At 37.9% G+C, this 20,310-nt stretch overlaps 1 protein-coding gene across 2 annotated transcripts in view; it reads left to right on the top strand.

Moving 5' to 3' along the window:
* The window catches only part of UAH (ureidoglycolate amidohydrolase), a 327,116-nt gene that overhangs the window by 183,061 nt on the left and 123,745 nt on the right, over window positions 1-20,310 (top strand). For both annotated transcript variants that reach the window (XM_089788436.1, XM_089788437.1), the window contains exon 9: window positions 19,185-19,247. In XM_089788436.1, coding sequence (XP_089644562.1) covers window positions 19,185-19,247 — 63 coding nt within the window. The remainder of the gene's footprint in view (window positions 1-19,184; window positions 19,248-20,310) is intronic.

Raw genomic sequence — 20,310 nt, 5'->3', positions numbered from 1 at the left:
TTATACAAATCTTGCATGATATCGTAAATTATAACAGCAAAAACATAAATAAAAAATTCTGACTTTTCACCATGCAATGAGTATGAAGATTCCAGATTTTGTTTCCCACTTATACAATCAGTTTTTCAATAAACAAAAGACACAGTAGTTCACAGAAAGTGATTAGATATTTAATTCCCACATACCCATTTTCTGATTTTTACTTTCCTAAGTCTGATATCGAAAAAGGTAGCACTAAATAGATTCAAAAAGCAACTAAAAAATTATTTCTCCACCTTGAATCCACATTAAGCTGAAAACTGCAATTGCCTTTACTGAACTCACTAAACTCTCTAAATCTACTGCAAATTGGCACACATACAACCGCAGAATGAAACCATCATTGGTATGAAATTATTTTTTATTATTTTTCTCATGTGCATGGCAAACACAAATTATAGAAAAAATAATTCTCAGAAAATTTGCTCTAATACCACTTTGGTATACCCTAAGCCTTTGAATTGGTGTGGGGTCTAAAGTACTGTGAATATTGACCACTCTTATTTTTGGAAGATCTACCCTCGACTAACTCATCATCATGAGATACACCAACGATTTTGGCCACCACTTAGGGTAGAGAGTAGAAGGACCAACAATTGTTAAGGTAAGAACAATAGGATCTGGAAGCACTAGATGTGGAGCCTGAATATCTTGCGGACGAGTCAGTGGCACAATGTTAATTGGACTCTTCTCATTAGAAGAACTGAATGGAAGATGAACATCCATCTCTATATCTTGTGGAGGCTGATTCTCAGGAGAAGGCTGAAATGGACCTTGGTCCTCATCAAACACATCGTGATTGAATATGAGACGACCTTCATCAACATCAATCAGCCAATAAGCCTTATGTGTATTAATGTATCCAGTGAACATCAATCTCTGAATTTTGGGATCCAGTTTGGTGCACTTGGCATCTGGAATCCAAACATATGCCACAGAGCCAAAAACACTCAGATGACTAATTTTTAGCTAATGATAATAAGAATTGAAATACAAGATGAAATAATTGAATAATGAGAAACCCTATATAATTATAATTAAATTATATTGATTTAATAACCATTATAATCTATAATTAATTAAAATGTTATTAATAATATTATATAATATTATTAATAAGCAAATTTATAATATAATATAATTATAAATGGGCCATGGTGAAATACTCTACTTGTAAGGAGATGATGGTTAATCCAATGATTAGTCGTGAACAACGGACTAGATGATATCCCACATATACTGGGAAAGCATCAATGAAACAATTATAAAAATTATCAACTAAACATCAATAACTAATCGCTAAGACTAGTATAGATGACTACAAGTCTATCAATTTAACAAAAGAGCAAATTGCATTAGTCTTACAAAGAGAGCGGTCAAGGAAGAATATAGAAGACCTACTGAAGAATCACCATCCACTATCCACATTAAAGATTAGTATTACTATGACCAATTATACTAATAATATTATCAATATGAAAAGATGGGCAGCAGGTATATGACTAACATTGAAAATTCAGTAAGGACCCCGTCAGCTCCCAACACAAATTATGACCATACACAAGTTCTTAATTAGAATACAATGGACATTTCCATCATTAGTCATCTGTTTAGAATACAGAAGTCATTTTTCAAAGAGCCGTGATTAATAATATAAAAGAGCTATGACCCTTGAGGAGATAGGATTGGACACCATTAAATAGAAGATCATTGGACAAGAGGAAAAAATAGAGATCACAATCATTGAACAGGAAATACAGAAAATAACATTGCAAGTAAAATACAAAATAAGCATCACAAAAATAACAAGCAAAGGGTCCCTGGGTCAACCACTTTACAAGGCATGTCAGCTAAAACAACTCGCTACAGTCAAAATAAAACGTGTCAATATTATATCCTCCCAGAACAAGGAAAATCATCAGATAAGAAATCCAGTGCAGTATTAGGAAAGACTTCAGTGTATATATTAGTAAGAGAAATTTTTTCAATTTCTAGTTTAATATATATATCTTGATGGTATCAATGGACATGGCTTTCTTAAGGCAATAGAGTGATATAAGTCATCACTCAAACAGAGGTGCCAATGATACCAACATCTGATTGCGAACTCCAAACTCAGTTATATAAAGAGAACTCAGTGATTTAAATAGCATTTAACAGTGTTGGGCTTGTGCCATAGTCATGGTTAGTGGTTTTACAAGTAAAGGTTTTACATGTTAATTATGAAGGCTGCAACGTCATAGTAATAGGAGGAGCAGTGGACAAATAATTAAAAAGAAGATAAATGCAAACATTAGATTCATTTCTGATTGCCAAATTCTTCATCTCATCAAGTATCACAATCATAATTAATTCATCACATAAGTAAGAGGACTGAAACATCATAAATAACCATAATTATTATTATGTCTAATCATTATTAATACCAATAAGGAAGGGCGATCTCATAGACATAAGATATCCACAATAAAGCTAGTGATTGATATTTGTAGGAATAACCTTATTGGGTTCTCATTCCAACTAATTGACAAAGTAACAAACTCGAAGAAGGTAATTTTGTTGAATTTCCAGTTCAACCAATAGTGGGGACAACACCTGAGCAAGCTTCCTCTAGAGTCATCTTCTTAGAGTCCATTTGGCTGTGGGAATAGAAATATGGGAATTGGAATTGTTATTCTGGAATAGAAAATGGGGATACATATTCTTATTCTTGTTTGGTGTAGTCAGAATTTGATGTGGAATTCACGGACCCAAAAATTTATGTTTTAAGAATTTACATATGCCTGTTCCACTCATATTCCCACTGCCAAACGTGCCCTTAATGACTTGTGTGGGAGACTGATTCCAAAGATAAACAACTATAAAGGCTGCTTCTGCCCAAAACTTCTTTGGAGCATGGTGATGCTTCAACATTGATTGAGCCATCTCAGTGACTGTATGCTTCCTACACTCTACAACACTGTTATGCTGTGGGGTGTAAGGTGTAGTAAGATGATGCTTAATCCCATGTAATGCACAAAATTTAGAGAACTCAGATGAACAAAATTCTCCACCATTTTTGGACCTAAGAGTGATAATCTGACAACCAGACTCTTTTTCCACCAAGGCCTTGAACTTCTGAAACACAATGAACACCTTTTATTTAGCTTCAGTAGATAAGAGTGATACTAGCTGCTACTTCTTGCTGATCCATGTGACCGCACCTATGCCCAAACTGAAAACATACCCAGATGTAGACTTCCAATCATTAATAAAACCTCCCCAATTTTAGTCTGTGTAACCAATGAGATGAGGATCTTGACTTCTGCCATAGAATGCCAAAATCAGGAGTGCCCTTCACATATTGCAACACATACTTTTTGGGAATCCAATGTTCAGCCTTAGGGTTTGTCATGAATCAAGAAAGATAACTGACAACATAGTTGGTGCAGGTCTAGTGACAGTAAAATAGATAAGGCTACCCACTAGTTGCTTGAATGCTGACTCATTCTCTATTGGTGAATCCGATTTAGTTGAAAGTCAACCCTTTCTTCATAGGTGTAGAAATGAGATTGCAATCCTGAATCCGAAATTTGCCCAACAAAATTTGGCGTGCTTTGATTGATATATGAAAATAGAAGTATCTGTCTACCAAACTTCTACATCAACACAATAATAGAGAAGTGCCAAAGCTCTCATATCAAATGTTTGACACAAGTTCTATTTGGACTGCTTAAGCAAATGTATTGCACTATCGGTAATCATCAAATCATCAACACAAACAACAAGAATAAGAATCTCACCACTAGCATGCTTGACATACAACTTAGACTATCAAGGACTGCACTGAAACCTCTAATTAATCAAAGAATTATCAGTCTTGATGTATCATGCACTGGGTTTCTGTTTGAGGCCATATAGAGCTTTTGCCAATTTGCAGACCTGAAATTTGTGGTTTGTCTTCAAAGAGTTTTACTGAAATTGCAAGCCTAGTTGAACATTTTCGTTATTTTTTAGTTTGTGCAAAAGTCTCTGATTTTGGAAGGTTGCATGTGTTTTTTGTGATTTGCATGTGTTGTTTTACCTTGCAAAGTCTCGCGTTTTGCCACACGAAGGTTTCTTTGAAGGGTTATCAATGTTTTTCCTTAAAACATTTCTAATAGGTTTTCATATTTTTTCCCTTAACAATTTTCTGTTGGGTTTTCATAATGTTTTCCCAGATTTTTCTTTGATGGGTTTTAATAATCTTTTCCTCAAAAAATATTTGTTGGGTCTTACCATTTTTCCTCAAAGACGAAGTTTTTCTTTCTGTTATCTGTGTCTCAGATTTTGTTTGGTTTTGATTGATTTTCACCTCAAAAATCATGTTGGGTTTTGATCAAAATTTCACTTCAAAAATTGTGTTGGGTTTTTGTGGATTTTCCTCTTAAAAAATGATGATTTCTAAACTTCAAATCATAGAATCTTGCAGTTTTTTTTGGGGCATCTTGCTCATTTGCAAAGTTTTAAGGGTTTACCAATTTTTTCTCAAAAACATGGTAGCGGTCCTTGGTATGTTTGGCTATAGGGAAGGGAGGCTCAACTATTATTATAATATGAATATCAGGATTTAATTGTGTGATTTTGAGTCAAACTCATTGACCCATGTTACATGAGTAGTGATTCAACATGAATCCATCTCTCATGAGAATAAATGGAACACTTAGCACTCATTGGATCTAGGTGATGCTCACAGGGGTGAAGCACCAAGACTTCCCGGGAGGTCACTTATCCCAGTACTACTCCAGCCTGAGCGCGCTTAACTACAAAGTTTCCTCCATAGTTAAACCCAAAGCTTGCAACCCCATTTGCAAAACTTCACCAAGTGTTGTGCCTTATGAACCATTCATTAGAAAGCCCCTTAAGCTCATCAATTGATAAGTAGGAGATAATTTCCACAACAAGTCAAATTATGATATGAATATCAGGATTTAACTGTGTGATTTTGAGTCAAACTCATTGACCCATGTTACATGAGTAGTGATTCAACATGAATCCATCTCTCATGAGAATAAATGAAACACTTAGCACTCATTGGATCTAGGTGATGCTCATAGGGGTGAAGCACCGGGACTTCCCGGGAGGTCACCCATCCTAGTACTACTCCAGCCTGAGCGCGCTTAACTACAGAGTTCCCTCCATAGTTAAACCCAAAGCTTGCAACCACCGGGACTTCCCGGGAGGTCACCCATCCCAGTACTACTCTAGCCTGAGCGCACTTAACTATAGAGTTTCCTCCATAGTTAAACCCAAAGCTTGCAACCCCATTTGCAAAACCTTCATCAAGTGTTGTGCCTTATGAACCATTCATTAGAAAGCCCCTTAAGCTCATCAATTGATAAGTAGGAGATAATTTCCACAGCAAGTCAAATTATGATATGAATATTAGGATTTAATTGTGTGATTTTGAGTCAAACTCATTGACCCATGTTACATGAGTAGTGATTCAACATGAATCCATCTCTCATGAGAATAAATGGAACACTTAGCACTCATTGGATCTAGGTGATGCTCATAAGGGTGAAGCACCGGGACTTCCCGGAGGTCACCCATCCTAGTACTACTCCAGCCTGAGCGCGCTTAACTACAGAGTTTCCTCCATAGTTAAACCCAAAGCTTGCAACCCCATTTGCAAAACCTTCACCAAGTGTTGTGCCTTATGAACCATTCATTAGAAAGCCCCTTAAACTCATCAATTGATAAGGCACAACACTTGGTGAAGGGTTTAACTATGGAGGAAACTCTGTAGTTAAGCGCGCTCAGGCTGGAGTAGTACTGGGATGGGTGACCTCCCGGGAAGTCCTGGTGCTTCACCCCTGTGAGCATCACCTAGATCCAATGAGTGCTAAGTGTTCCATTTATTCTCATGAGAGATGGATTTATGTTGAATCACTACTCATGTAACATGGGTCAATGAGTTTGACTCAAAATCACACTGTTAAATCTTGATATTCATATCATAATTTGACTTGGTGTGGAAATTATCTCCTACTTATCAATTGATGAGCTTAAGGGGCTTTCTAATGAATGGTTTATAAGGCACAACACTTGGTGAAGGTTTTGCAAATGGGGTTGCAAGCTTTGGGTTTAACTATGGAGGAAACTCTGTAGTTAAGCGCGCTCAGGCTGGAGTAGTACTAGGATGGGTGACCTCCCGGGAAGTCTCGGTGCTTAACCCCTGTGAGCATCACCTAGATCCAATGAGTGCTAAGTGTTCCATTTATTCTCATGAGAGATGGATTCATGTTGAATCACTACTCATGTAACATGGGTCAATGAGTTTGACTCAAAATCACACAGTTAAATCCTGATATTCATATCATAATTTGACTTGCTATGGAAATTATCTCCTACTTATCAATTGATGAGCTTAAGGGGCTTTCTAATGAATGGTTCATAAGGCACAACACTTGGTGAAGGTTTTGCAAATGGGGTTGCAAGCTTTGGGTTTAACTATGGAGGAAACTTTGTAGTTAAGCGCGCTCAGGCTGGAGTAGTACTGGGATGGGTGACCTCCCGGGAAGTCCCGGTGCTTCACCCCTGTGAGCATCACCTAGATCCAATGAGTGCTAAGTGTTCCATTTATTCTCATGAGAGATGGATTCATGTTGAATCACTACTCATGTAACATGGGTCAATGAGTTTGACTCAAAATCACATAGTTAAATCCTGATATTCATATCATAATTTGACTTGCTGTGGAAATTATCTCCTACTTATCTATTTAACATTATGTTAGAATCTTCAAATGATTTCCAGTCAGAAGATTCGTTGATTCTGGGAGGGTTAATGGAAGAGTCAGTGGCAGGCTCTTGTCTCTTTTTGCAAAGCTTTCTGAAGAAGTGAACATCCTTCTTTGTTCTTTTCAGGATGGTTTTTGGCTTTTTGGTTATTAATAATTTGCAGACCATGAGGGTATCAAGAACAACAAAATGTTTTGAAGCATTTGTGACCAAAAGACAATAGTTAGACAATGACCATTAAGGGAGGGTATTAGGATATTGTAATGTTTCTTTAATGGTCATCTTAGTTAATCTATAGTTTATTAGATAGTTTCTATTTTCATCTTTAATTAATGATTGTTTATTTTTGAAAAATCATATTTATAAATTTATGTGAAGAGCTTTCGTCTCCTTTGTTTAATAACATCGATTTACCATAACACAACATGTAAAATTCAGTGTCTTTCACCATTTCAAATGTTGAGAACACTAAAGAATTGACACACTTCAATGTTGAAGAAGTGAAGAAACCCTTGTCTCACACAATTCCTAAATTTGAAGAAACAATTCAAAAGAAATCATAACATTATGAACGAATTTGTACTTGATGCCCTTTTTATATTCTTCTCATGTGGTTCAATTCTTAAAGTTTCTCAAACAAGTGACTTTAATGACTTGTTAAATTGCTAAGAATTGAACTTATAATATCAATTTAAAACCTTTTGGTTTAGGCGGCCAATTAATTTAATCACTTAATGCACTTTGACAATGTCTCATGGCCCCCATTTACTTTATTACTTTATAGTTGCCTTAATAATAAATTATTAATAAAGTTCACTTTATGAATGATTTAATAATACGAGCTTGTGCTATTGAATTTAAATCATTGAGTCGACTTGAGGTTAGGGGGACCACTGCATATGTAATGATCAGGTGCCCTATCAAAGTTAGCATCTTTGCACATAAGTCCTTGAATCTCTGCTCAAACAAAAGATGCCAAATCCCATTAGGCACAAAACCTATTTAGGTGTCCTGCTATAAATGGAAATCTAGATTTTCCTAAAATAGGAACTTACTATAAATAGTAAGTATGCCAAACTGAACCAAACAAAGAGCAATCTTGAGCACTCTTGTACTCTGGAATGGGAAGTGGCCTCCTATTTTGCCAACTAAGACCCTCTAACCATCTAACTTAGCCTATGAGGGCCAATGATAGGTTAAACCAAACCACAAACTATATCATCCCAAAAAAGGGACATTAAAAACTTGCACGGATACAAACTTTTTATAACCAATGAAAAGAAGTCAATGGTAGACCATTACATAAGGGTTGCTAAGCTACCTTGGGTGCGTTAGAATTCATGTGTGGGTCTCAACTATAGTCATCAATTATAATTGGGTCATATGCTCATTTTCTTGGACACAAAACACACATGCTGATCGCTTAAGGGGTAGAATTTAAGAAATTTATAAGCAATGTTATTCACACTTCTTGGAGAGAATTGGAATAAATTTGTTAGGTATTATATCAATTTGTAATGTCCCCAATAAAGTAGGGCCTAGGAGCATGGGTATGTCAATTCATCATCACAACCCTTGTGAGCTGACACTTGGATTTGAGGGTCTCCATTGGTGCAATTTACTATTTATAGTAAGTTAGGAGAGTGGGTTGCTATTTATAGCAGTGCTTAGTGATGACGCCTTGGGTTAGACTATCTCGGTTTGTTTATAGAGCTTTGACAATAAGAGCATAATGAAGGTTATTAACTAAGTTTGACTAATGAAATAATTTTATAAGATTATCGTTCTAATTGAATGGTGTGTTGAAAAAGGCTCTTAAGTGAAAAGTGTGCACAAGAAGACTCTAGCCATTGAATTATAAAGGAGTTATCATATTTAAAAGTATAATATGCTTCCAAATGCAAAATCATAATTCAAGTGAGTAGTGTGAACATGAGGCCTGTTAAGTGAAAAGTACGAGCATGAAAACTTTTAAGTGGAAGGTGTGAAGGAGAAGCTTTTTGGATTGAAATGTTATAAAAGCAGGGCCCTTGAGATGAATTCATTCATTCTATTATCTCTTGACATGTATTTTATGAATTTTGTGAACTTCCTGGAGAGTTTCGGCATTGGGTTTTGGAGAGGTCTGATTCCTCCATTTCCAATTTGCACTTTGAGCTGGTAAGAGAGCCAGTGAATTGGTGCTGTTGTATATCGATTTGATATTAAATCTGGTCTGAAATTGGCATCCAAAGAAGGGTTTAATTCACTTCTGTAGCTGAAGATTATTTGAAGGTATTTTCTATATTGTTAGGCGTGCCGATATTACTGATCCCTAGGTTTTTTATTGCCACTGGAGGGCAATTTTCAGTGGGCTGCGATCATCACTATTTGGCAGTGTTTGAGATCACTGCTGGAGTGATCAATTTGGGATTTAGCATAGAGATTATAGCAGTTCCAATTCTGGGGTAGTCGCGATACATTTTCTGAGGCCCCCATCTGCTGGTTTGGGCTTATGAATTTATCTCTCTGCTGCAAACATTTTCCTGTGCCAAGTACATACCAGGTTCTTTAGTAAATTTGCTTGTTTATATGCATATGTTTGCAATAATTGCACTTTAAGTTCTTCATACTGGCAAGCTGCAATTGTTTCTCAATAATTGTATTTGTTGTTTCATGTTTTCCTATATATATATATATATATTCTGAAAAAAAGGCACGTACACTCAAAAACACAAAAAAAGGAAAAAAAACTCTGAAAAACAAAACATTTCTCCAGCATAGCTTGAAAGATCCCTGATGGATCTCTGCCGCTAATCTGTTGTAGCTTTATTATATTTTTTCTTTTTAATTTTCTTTTTCTTGTTTATTAAAGTTTTCTTGCAGAACTAGACGGAAATGCAGAAGAGTTTGTTTGTTTTTGCGTTTTTGATGATTATTCAACATAGAAATGAGAAGGAGCAAATGATATGAAAAGAGTTTGAAAATAAATAACAATATGCAGCAAAATCAGAATTGATACAAATCGTACCAGGCAGATCTCTGAATTATAGAGCCAAATAAAGGATCCAATACATTTTCCCTAACAATGACGCCAAACTGGCTGATGGAAAGGACTGTGAACACGCAAACGTCTGCTGCTGATTATCCGACTCTCTATATTTCAACGTGCTGCAAATGGCGGCTACTGCTGCAAGGCTCACTTTGCCATGTACCAATAATCGTGCCCAGCTAAACAATACTGCAGACCCAAGCTGAAATGGCGTCCTCTTTCCCTGATAACAGCTGATACCACTGAAAATTCCAAGACCAAATACTGCTGAGGGTTACGTCCCAGCCAGTAAATACCCAATGCTGCTGAGGGTTACGTCCCAGCCAGCAATTACCCTAGGGTTTGCGTCCCAGAATGCAAATCGCTCAAGCAGAGCAAATTTGAAAAGAAGTGTTTGAAAAATATGCATAATGATGAGAAATGGTGCCCATCTCCTTATGACCCCTTGCAAAGCAATTGGAACCCTAAAGTGACCCCCAATTGGCGTTGGCTATAAAAATGAATTAAATCTTATTTTAAAGTGACCATGTCACTAGAAAATGACCTTTTCCACCATAGTAATAAATCCGCTCACCGAATTGCCCTGAGACCAAAGAGGAAGATTTAGAGAATTTCAAGACCTTTCCAACGAGCTATCATAACATGGGATACACATCCAGATGAGGCCAAAATTCCCTTATTACTCTAAAATGGCTATTAACTTAGCCTTATTTAAATATTAAACGCTAACTTAGGAAATATTAAAAATATAACCCAAATAGCCACAAACTGCCCAACTGACATCACAAACCATAAAATCATCCTGTCACTTGTCTGTGACTGAAGTCAGAAATCAAGGATCCACTGGCAGTCTCATCCCTAAAATCTAAGGATGCTCCTAAAATTTAGGAAACAAGCCCTATCCCTCTGAAACTGAACCCAAAGGGTCATCTCATGGAAACCTAGCCCTGGGCATGATCATACCTCCTAAAAAATAGGAATGAACCCCATAAATGTAGGAACTGCCTCCTAAAAACAAGGAACGTCACCCAACTAATCAATACCCACTAGAAAACCAAGTCCCCAACACTGAATAACCATACTGGGTCTCTATCCAACCCTGTCAGCCTACAAGACCCCATAATAAGTTGACTCACATGTCTCTGTTAGACTGAGCTAGAGTGGGGACATGACAGTCCTCCCCTCTCGGAGATGCTTGCCCACAAGCAACTGTAATGCAGCATGCTGTAAAATGTTCTCACCCTCCCAGGTGGCATCCTCTATGGGAAGATCTCTCCATCGAACCAAATACTCTCGAATCACCCGGCTTCTCAGCTGCCGTTCCCTCACCTCAAGAATCTCATCAGGGACCAAAATCAATTTACCTTCCTCATCCATAGGAGGTAATTTGGGTGAAACTATAATATGCTGTCCAAGGGCCTTTTTCAGGCAAGATACATGAAATACATTGAACTTTGCTGCCATGTGGTAACTCAACCTCATATGCAACCTCTCCTACTCGCCTGAGTATCCTGTATGGACCATAAAAACGTGGTTTGAGCTTCTCAGCTCTCCCCCTTTTTAGGGTGCTCTGCCGATATGGTTGTAAACGCAGAAAGACCATATCATCCACCTCAAATGCCCTCTCAATCTTGTGCCTGTCAGCGTACATCTTTTGCTGATTTTGGGCCTACTGCAAATTCTCCCTAAGAGATCTCATGACATCCTGGTTCTCTTGTAACCAATCCTGAGCCAAGGGAACTCTATTGTCACCAAATGCCAAATCAGTGAAAGATAATGCCTTATATCCATAGAGAGCTTTGGAAGGCGTCATGCCAATGGACATATGATGCGTAGTATTATAACAATACTTGCCTAAATGCAGCCAACGCTGTAATGTCCCCTTTTTAGCATTCATAGCATGATGTTGTCGTTAGCCTATTTCCCCACGCTCCCATAGGCTAACCAGGACATTAAAGGGACTTAGAGGCCATTTGGCCTAGAGAGTTTCAGTTGCAGGTCTTTCTGAGGGGTTTTGAGGCAACTTTGGGCATACTTACTATTTATAGTAAGTCATCTTGGGCATGGGCAGACATCCTGTGGCAACGGTATGTCGATGGTAATTGTTTAAAATCGACAAGAAGACTTGTTTATCACTGATAAGATTTGTTATGCATTGATAAAGCTATTTTATAAAGTTAAATTTAAATATTTAACTTTATTAATGCATAGACTATAATTTGTGGGAAATATTTAAATTAAAAGAGTCCCCTTTATTTTATAACACATTGGAGACATAAGTTACATAAAGGGAGTTATGTTTTATCCCACATTGAGAAAACGAAGGATGGAGCCCTTGTGAAAACATTATAAAAGAAATGGAAGAGCTTCTTTTAAGTATGCTTGGAAATATCAAAGAAATTGGAAAATTTTCTGGAGATTATGTCTCAATAGTTTGAAGGACGAAATCCCTTCAAGTTGGAAATCTTGACGCCATTGAAAGATATGGTCTTGAGATTCAAAAGGGTAGCAGTCTGAAAAAGGCAGATACGAAAAAGCAGTCCGAAAAAGCGGAACTAAAAAAGTAGGTGGAAAAAGCAGTTCGAAAAAGCGGAACCGAAAAAGCAGGCCGAAAAAGCAGTCCGAAAAAGCAATTCGAAAAAGCAAAGTAGAAGACGCAGCATTGAAGAAAATTATTACAACCATCTACAACCAAGTTCCGTTATTAGTATTATTTTTTTAGGGTATTATAAGTTTCAGCTGTAAGTGTGCATTATACCAGCATTATCATTTTGTAATCCATGTAAATGCCAAAAGTCTTGGCCATATTTCATGAGCATTGTATTAGAAATTTCATTGCAAATTAAGAAGATAATAGTTGCTGGTGTTATTTAAGCAATTCAATATCATTATTTATCAGCTAGTTAGTTTGCACACCAACTGTTTGTAAAAATGCCAGTTGGCTGTAGGTGTTCATTTCTCATGCTTAGATCATATATATGCACTGAATATTGTCAAAATTAGTAGCACACTCATGTTAGGTCATTGTGTAGTCCATTTGGAGTCTTCTAGCACAAGATTCTCATTGATGCAAATTGAAGAAAGAGTCATTTAAAGCTAGCTGAAATACTATATCAGTCATACATCCTTTGCATGTGAATTGTTTGATGAAATTCCTTGAGCTTTCATCAGCATTTTTTGAGAGCAGATTTGAGGAGGGTCATTACAAACGCACCCATGCTTTTTGCTGCCCTGACACATAGTTACACAAATATCCCTCAACCCATTTGTTAACTATTTCTGTCTGCCCATCCGTTTGAGGGTGGTAACTAGTACTAGGTGTTAACAAAGTACCAGCTAGTGTAAAAAGTTCCTGCCAGAAGGAACTCGTGAATCTGCTGACCCTATCACTCACAATGGTCTTGGGAAGATCATGAAGTCTAAAAAACACCTCCCTGAAAAACAACTCAGCCACTTGCGATGCTGTAAAATCTAATGCAAATAGAAAGAAGTGGGCATACTTTGTTAGCCTATCCACAACAACATAGATGCAATCTTTCCCCTGAACCCGAGGAAGACCTGTAATGAAATCCATGGAGATCCCTGTCCACTTCTGTTCCGGTATAGGCAAGGGCTGCAATAATCCCGCTGGGTAGGTATGCTCCGACTTGTTCTGCTGACAAGTCATACACTCACGGACATGGCGTAAAACATCATCTTTGAGACCCTTCCAAGAGAATCTCTCACGTACCGCCCTATAAGTCTTACCATATCCTGGGTGTCCGGCTGTAGGAATATCATGGAGAGCATGCAAAATTTGTTCCTTCAACTGAGAACCCGGAACAAGGTAAACCCTGTCTTTATAGTAGATAATATCATCTACCACATTGTATCTGTCATCCACTATCAATCCCTCCATAATCTCACAAGCATGCTGATCTTTGGAGTATTCAACTAAAAGTTGAGCCTTCCAATCTGCTGAAATCTCGCTCAATAAACATAGGGCAGCCAATGAAGGTTTCCTAGAGAGTGCATCAGCCACAGTATTATTCTTCCCCTTTATGAATTCGATATCAAAGTCATAAGCCTGAATTTTGCTAACCCATTTTTGTTGTCGATCATTGAGCTTTGTTTGATTTAGGAAATACTTCAGATTGTTATGGTTTGTTCTCACCACAAATTTACTGCCAACAAGATACTGTCTAAACTTGGCTAACGCATGCATAATAGCCAACATTTCCTTATCATAGGTAGAGTACAACTTTTCATTGTTTTGCAACTTCCTTCTCTCATAGGCAATGGGGTGTCTATTCTGCATCAACACCGCTCCTATACCCAAGCTCAACGCATCATACTCCAGGACAAATGGCTGCGAGAAATCAGGTAGTGCCAAACTGGGGCAAGTACTCATAACCTCCTTGAGTCTATCAAAGACCCCCTATGCTTGTTCTGTCCATCTGAACGATCCTTTCTTTGTGAGATCTGTCAAAGGTGCTACCAGCTGTGAGAAACCCTTCACAAATCTTCTATAATAAGCACACAATCCAAGGAACCCTCGTAACTCAGTAATGTTCCGAGGGACAGGCCAATTCTGAATCGTCTGAATCTTCTCTTCATGCACCTTCACCCCCTCAGCACTGATCACATGACCCAAATATAACACCTCCCCCAATCCAAACTCATATTTGGAAAGCTTAGCAAATAGAGACTGACTCTCCATTATGCTAAGTACCTCCCTGGGTCCACCATCTGACGCTGCCCTCAAAATCACCTTCTGCCCGCCAGAAAGAAACTCTAACTGCATACGGTGGTGATCAATAATGTAACGCCCAATATCCTGTAACCACTGCATGCCCAAAACCACATCATAATCTTCTATGGGAAGCACATAGAAGTCATCAGTCAAAGTATAATCTCCCATCTGAATACTAAGCTGTGGAATCCGCTTGGTACAACCCAAAATGGCACCATCAGCCACCTTCACTCCAAAACCACCAAACTCCTCGTACTGTAAGCCACACCTCTCAACTAATTTTTGATCAATAAAGTTATGCGTAGCACTTGTGTCTACCAAACTGGTGATCCGCTTACCCTTAAGTGTACCTTTCAACCGGAAGGCATGAAACTTAGGATAACTGGAGAGAGTAGCCATAGCTACTTTAGCTGATGCCACAGGCTCAGCGGTGTCTAACTTCAACTGTGTCGGAAAATGCTCAACATCCTCTGTGTTATCCTCAATATCAGTATCAGGAACCTCCTCATCTCCTAACTCAGAAGTCACCTCAATCAAATGAACCTTTCCTTTACCCATGCAACGGTGTCCTGGTTCCCATGGTTCTTTGCAGGAAAAACACAACTTTTTCCTCCTCAATTCATTCCTCGTCTCCTGATTCATCCAAGGAGTTTTAGATGAGGTCCCTCCTTTGTTCTGTGTCGTATTGACCTTCTCTGCAGGCCGTGAATCTCTAAATGGTTTCTTATCTGCCTGATAAGAAGTGGGAACAGTATCCAATCTCAATGTCACATCAATAGCCTCCTTAAGAGTAGCTGGTTGGAAAGCATATACCAATCCTTTTAGTCTATTCTGCAAACCCTCAATGAACAACATCACACTACCTTTCTGGGGCATATCTGGTACCATAACTGCAATATGCTGGAACTCATTAATATAGGCTTCTGCATGACCAGTTTGTTTAAGGTGAGCCAACTCCCTGTAATAAAGTTCTGTATCCTTATTGTCAAATCGTGCAATGAGTCGCTCGATGAACTTAGCATAGGACTGAACTAAGGCGTGATCCTGGGTGACCAATCCATGGTGCCACCAATCATAGGCAGTCCCCTCTAAATGCAACACAACAAACTGAATAGCCTCACGCTCAGGCATGGGCCTCAATGAAAGGTATATGTCCAGCTTGTGGACCCAAGCTCGTGCATTAGTGTCTCCTGAGCCATCATATGGGGCCAATGTAATCTTCCCAGTAGCTCTATTGAGGTCATAATTCTGTTGCTGTTGTGGTAGTCTATTACCACGATCTCCCCTGAACCTGGTTGTATCTCTACGTTGTGCACAATACTGGGGAAGAGGAAAGACGTCCCTAACCTCAGGAGGTAGAGCTCTCCACTCAGCTGTGGTCGTCAAAATTGACTCCTGAAACCCCACTTCTGGTGGTTCCACCTGCATTGGCCGTTCACCTGGTATGAATTGGGGAAGCAATGGCCTATTCGTAGTAGGTGTACGATGGCGATGCCTCCTACTGGAATGAAGGGAGCTCCCAATGGAAGAATGGGATTGATGGCTGCGCTGACTACCAGCCACTGAAACTGATCTACTTTGCCTGCCTCTGTGTCCACCCATCTCCAAACGCTCCAAAGTATCCTGTAACCTGTCTAGAGCCTGAGCGATCCTGGGCTGAGTAGTGAATAGGGTTCGCACCATCTCTCTTTCTTCTACCTCTGTAGGCATGTCGTTGCCAGCAGCACCCTGTGCCTCACCCATAGCTGGTATCTGTGCGTCTCTAGCGGCCTCTGCTTGCCACTGGTTCCTCCTGCGCTCGTAGAATTTGTGTATTTCTCCACCAGGATGCATAGATTTGTATTCAATCCACCAACTAGTGACTACCTAGATGCTGAAATGATTTATCAAAAACTTTTATCCAATACCCAGATGCCAAAATTTGTTGTGACAATTTCTCACAAACCCTACAGGCTGGCAGGATGTAAGCTCTGATACCACTGAAAGATCCCTGATGGATCTCTGCCGCTAATCTGCTGTAGCTTTATTATATTTTTTCTTTTTAATTTTCTTTTTCCTGTTTATTAAAGTTTTCTTGCAGAACTAGACGGAAATGCAGAAGAATTTGTTTGTTTTTGCATTTTTGATGATTATTCAACATAGAAATGAGAAGGAGCAAATGATATGAAAAGAGTTTGAAAATAAATAACAATATGCAGCAAAATCAGAATTGATACAAATCGTACCAGGCAGATCTCTGAATTATAGAGCCAAATAAAGGATCCAGTACATTTTCCCTAACAATGACGCCAAACTGGCTGATGGAAAGGACTGTGAACATGCAAACGTCTGCTGCTGATTATCCGACTCTCTATATTTCAACGTGCTGCAAATGGCGGCTACTGCTGCAAGGCTCACTTTGCCATGTACCAATAATCGTGCCCAGCTAAACAATACTGCAGACCCAAGCTGAAATGGCGTCCTCCTTCCCTGATAACAGCTGATACCACTGAAAATTCCAAGACCAAATACTGCTGAGGGTTACGTCCCAGCCAGTAAATACCCAATGCTGCTGAGGGTTACGTCCCAGCCAGCAATTACCCTAGGGTTTGCGTCCCAGAATGCAAATCGCTCAAGCAGAGCAAATCTGAAAAGAAGTGTTTGAAAAATATGCATAATGATGAGAAATGGCGCCCATCTCCTTATAACCCCTTGCAAAGCAATTCGAACCCTAAAGTGACCCCCAATTGGCGTTGGCTATAAAAATGAATTAAATCTTATTTTAAAGTGACCATGTCACTAGAAAATGACCTTTTCCACCATAGTAATAAATCCGCTCACCGAATTGCCCTGAGACCAAAGAGGAAGATTTAGAGAATTTCAAGACCTTTCCAACGAGCTATCATAACATGGGATACACATCTAGATGAGGCCAAAATTCCCTTATTACTCCAAAATGGCTATTAACTTAGCCTTATTTAAATATTAAATGCTAACTTAGGAAATATTAAAAATATAACCCAAATAGCCACAAACTGCCCAACTGACATCACAAACCATAAAATCATCCTGTCAGCTGTCTGTGACTGAAGTCGGAAATCAAGGATCCACTGGCAGTCTCATCCATAAAATTCAGGGATGCTCCTAAAATTTAGGAAAGAAGCCCTATCCCTCTGAAATTGAACCCAAAGGGTCATCTCATGGAAACCCAGCCCTAGGCATGATCATACCTCCTAAAAAATAGGAATGAACCCCATAAATGTAGGAACTGCCTCCTAAAAACAAGGAACGTCACCCAACTGATCAATACCCACCAGAAAACCAAGTCCCCAACACTGAATAACCATACTATGTCTCTATCCAACCCTGTCAGCCTACAAGACCCCATAATAAGTTGACTCACATGTCTCTGTTAGACTGAGCTAGAGTGGGGACATGACATAGCTACAGAGTGAGCAAGTAGGGCTCATTACAGTGGTATTAGAGCTTGCATGATAGTGTTTGACAAAATGTCAAACGACCAAAATTGAAGTTAGAACTGGTTGGGCTTCTAACCCAATTACAATATAACCATACACAATTGAATTAAAAAGTTGCAATTGATATTCATGACACCATTCTTGTTTGGGAAAACAAGAATGGTTATATATTGTTCTTGAATTTTGCAGTCATTATATTACTCAAGAAGTGTTTTCGTACGTTGTTTGGGCTCCTTTGTTTTTGGAGTTCTCCAATCATGATTTTTGAAAGTTCTGGTATATAACTTCCTAGTTTTTTAAGCTATACAATTCATACCCCATCCATGAGAATACACTACTTTATTTCTGACCTTTTTCAGCCCTTTGTAACTTCTGACACTTAATGTTTATATATTTGATGCTTATCCTAATGAAATATAATCCATAACCTCAGCCATTGCATACTTTATCTCAACCAGATATTTAACATGATTTCTAAAAGATTTTAAACTTGGCGTGCTTTTCCAAAAATAATTAAATGTTGCAAAACCACTACATATGGTCACTGTACATTTTATCTCTAGCACCCATATATATTGTGTGTGTTTTACTTTTCTAAATGCTCTTATTAAAGCAGCAGTATGAGAGAACATGGTTAACAATAACCATGGTTATTTCCATGATATCATGGACTACCAAGCAATGACATACAGCTAGTAATAAAGAATATGATGGACACATCATGAAGATATTTCCACAACCAATGTTTGCCATAACATTACCAGATTCATTGTCCACTCAAGTATATAATAAGACACACAAGTCAGAAAATTTTAAATCGTGACTTTTATTATAATATCCAAGCAATTGATTAGAAGGCCATGCCATTATCATATATATCTCTGTATGCAACTAGTCATCTTCCAATATTTTGAAGAAATAATTGTTGTCTTCCATCACCTAAATGTATATTGTAAAATGCTAAGTTCGGATCACTCTTGAATGCCAGGAAGGTATAATTGGAACAATTTTTTATGTCTCACTGAGTAGCATTTTAATGATTTTGTTTTTCTTACTGTTCCTTACCAGAAGCAACACTGTTTTGTTCAATTTCCTTTCAGCTACATGTAATATGATGCTTTTGTGTTTTTGGCATCTTAATCTCCTTTTTTATTTCTTGCAAGGTGTCTTGGAGATTCACCCAGGAGCAGTTAATAGCATCCCGAGTAAAGCACATTTAGAGATTGGTATGCTTATAGCTCACTTAGAATTTGTATTATTAAAAGTTCTTATACTGTTGATCAGATGCTTGGCTGCTATCATTAGTAGTTGTATTCCCAAAAATGGTAATTTGATTTTCCTTGTTTACTTAGATTTAAATGAAATTTGAAGAAATTCGCTTTACAATCCTAGGTTTTCATTTCCTTCATGATTATAGTGTAAATGCTATTATGCCTGCTTAATATATGGAAACGTTAAAAAAATGAAAGAAGCAAAATTTTCTAATCATTTTACTAATGCTATGTTAATGATTTTACAAGTATTTCTTTTGATCATAATGTGCCATTTTCAACAAAGGATATCAATGAAAACAGAATGAAATAATGTAAAAAGCAATATGATAGAGTTGCCATAGCTAATGATTTTGTAAAAGGAGAAAGGAAGATGTTTTTATGTGTAATTCAAGCCGTGCACAAGCATTTGTACCCACTGCTGTCTATATGGCTTTAGGGTTTGGATCCAAAAGTTTGCCTAGAACCAAGGACCTAAATTTGAGGACAATAGGGGGTTGGCAGAACATAATTAATAAATACTGATGTTCAAATATTTATTTATATATATTAATAATAGTTGATATATCCATATATATGACATGTTACATTTTTTATTCACAATATATTGAATTATAGTATTGTTGGAGTTGGCAGCTTCTCGGTTCACAATAAGTTATAAGACCATTAACTTGTGACTTGTCAAAAAGCACAGCAACAAAATTACTAAAGTTTATTTTAAAATGCACATGTTTCAAAATTCCATAACAAAATACATACAAAAACCTAGTTCATCCAAATACTTGTCAATATTATGTATAATATCTTGAGTGATTGCTTCAGGACATACGAGCCTTTGTTGATTTGCACGTCTCATGCTTCTTTCCTGCAACTTGGAATCCCCGAGGCTGAGTCGTGTACACTTCTTCTATACTTGTCAATATTATGTATAATATCCTGAGTGATTGCTTCAGGACAAATGAGCCTTTGTTGATTTGCATGTCTGATGCTTCTTTCCTGCAACTTGGAATCCCCGAGG

This window comes from Cupressus sempervirens, chromosome 6, assembly GCF_028749045.1.
Source record: "Cupressus sempervirens isolate cs-2001-9-10 chromosome 6, ASM2874904v1, whole genome shotgun sequence".
Lineage (NCBI taxonomy): Eukaryota > Viridiplantae > Streptophyta > Pinopsida > Cupressales > Cupressaceae > Cupressus > Cupressus sempervirens.
This window is presented reverse-complemented; position numbering and strand designations above follow the sequence as displayed.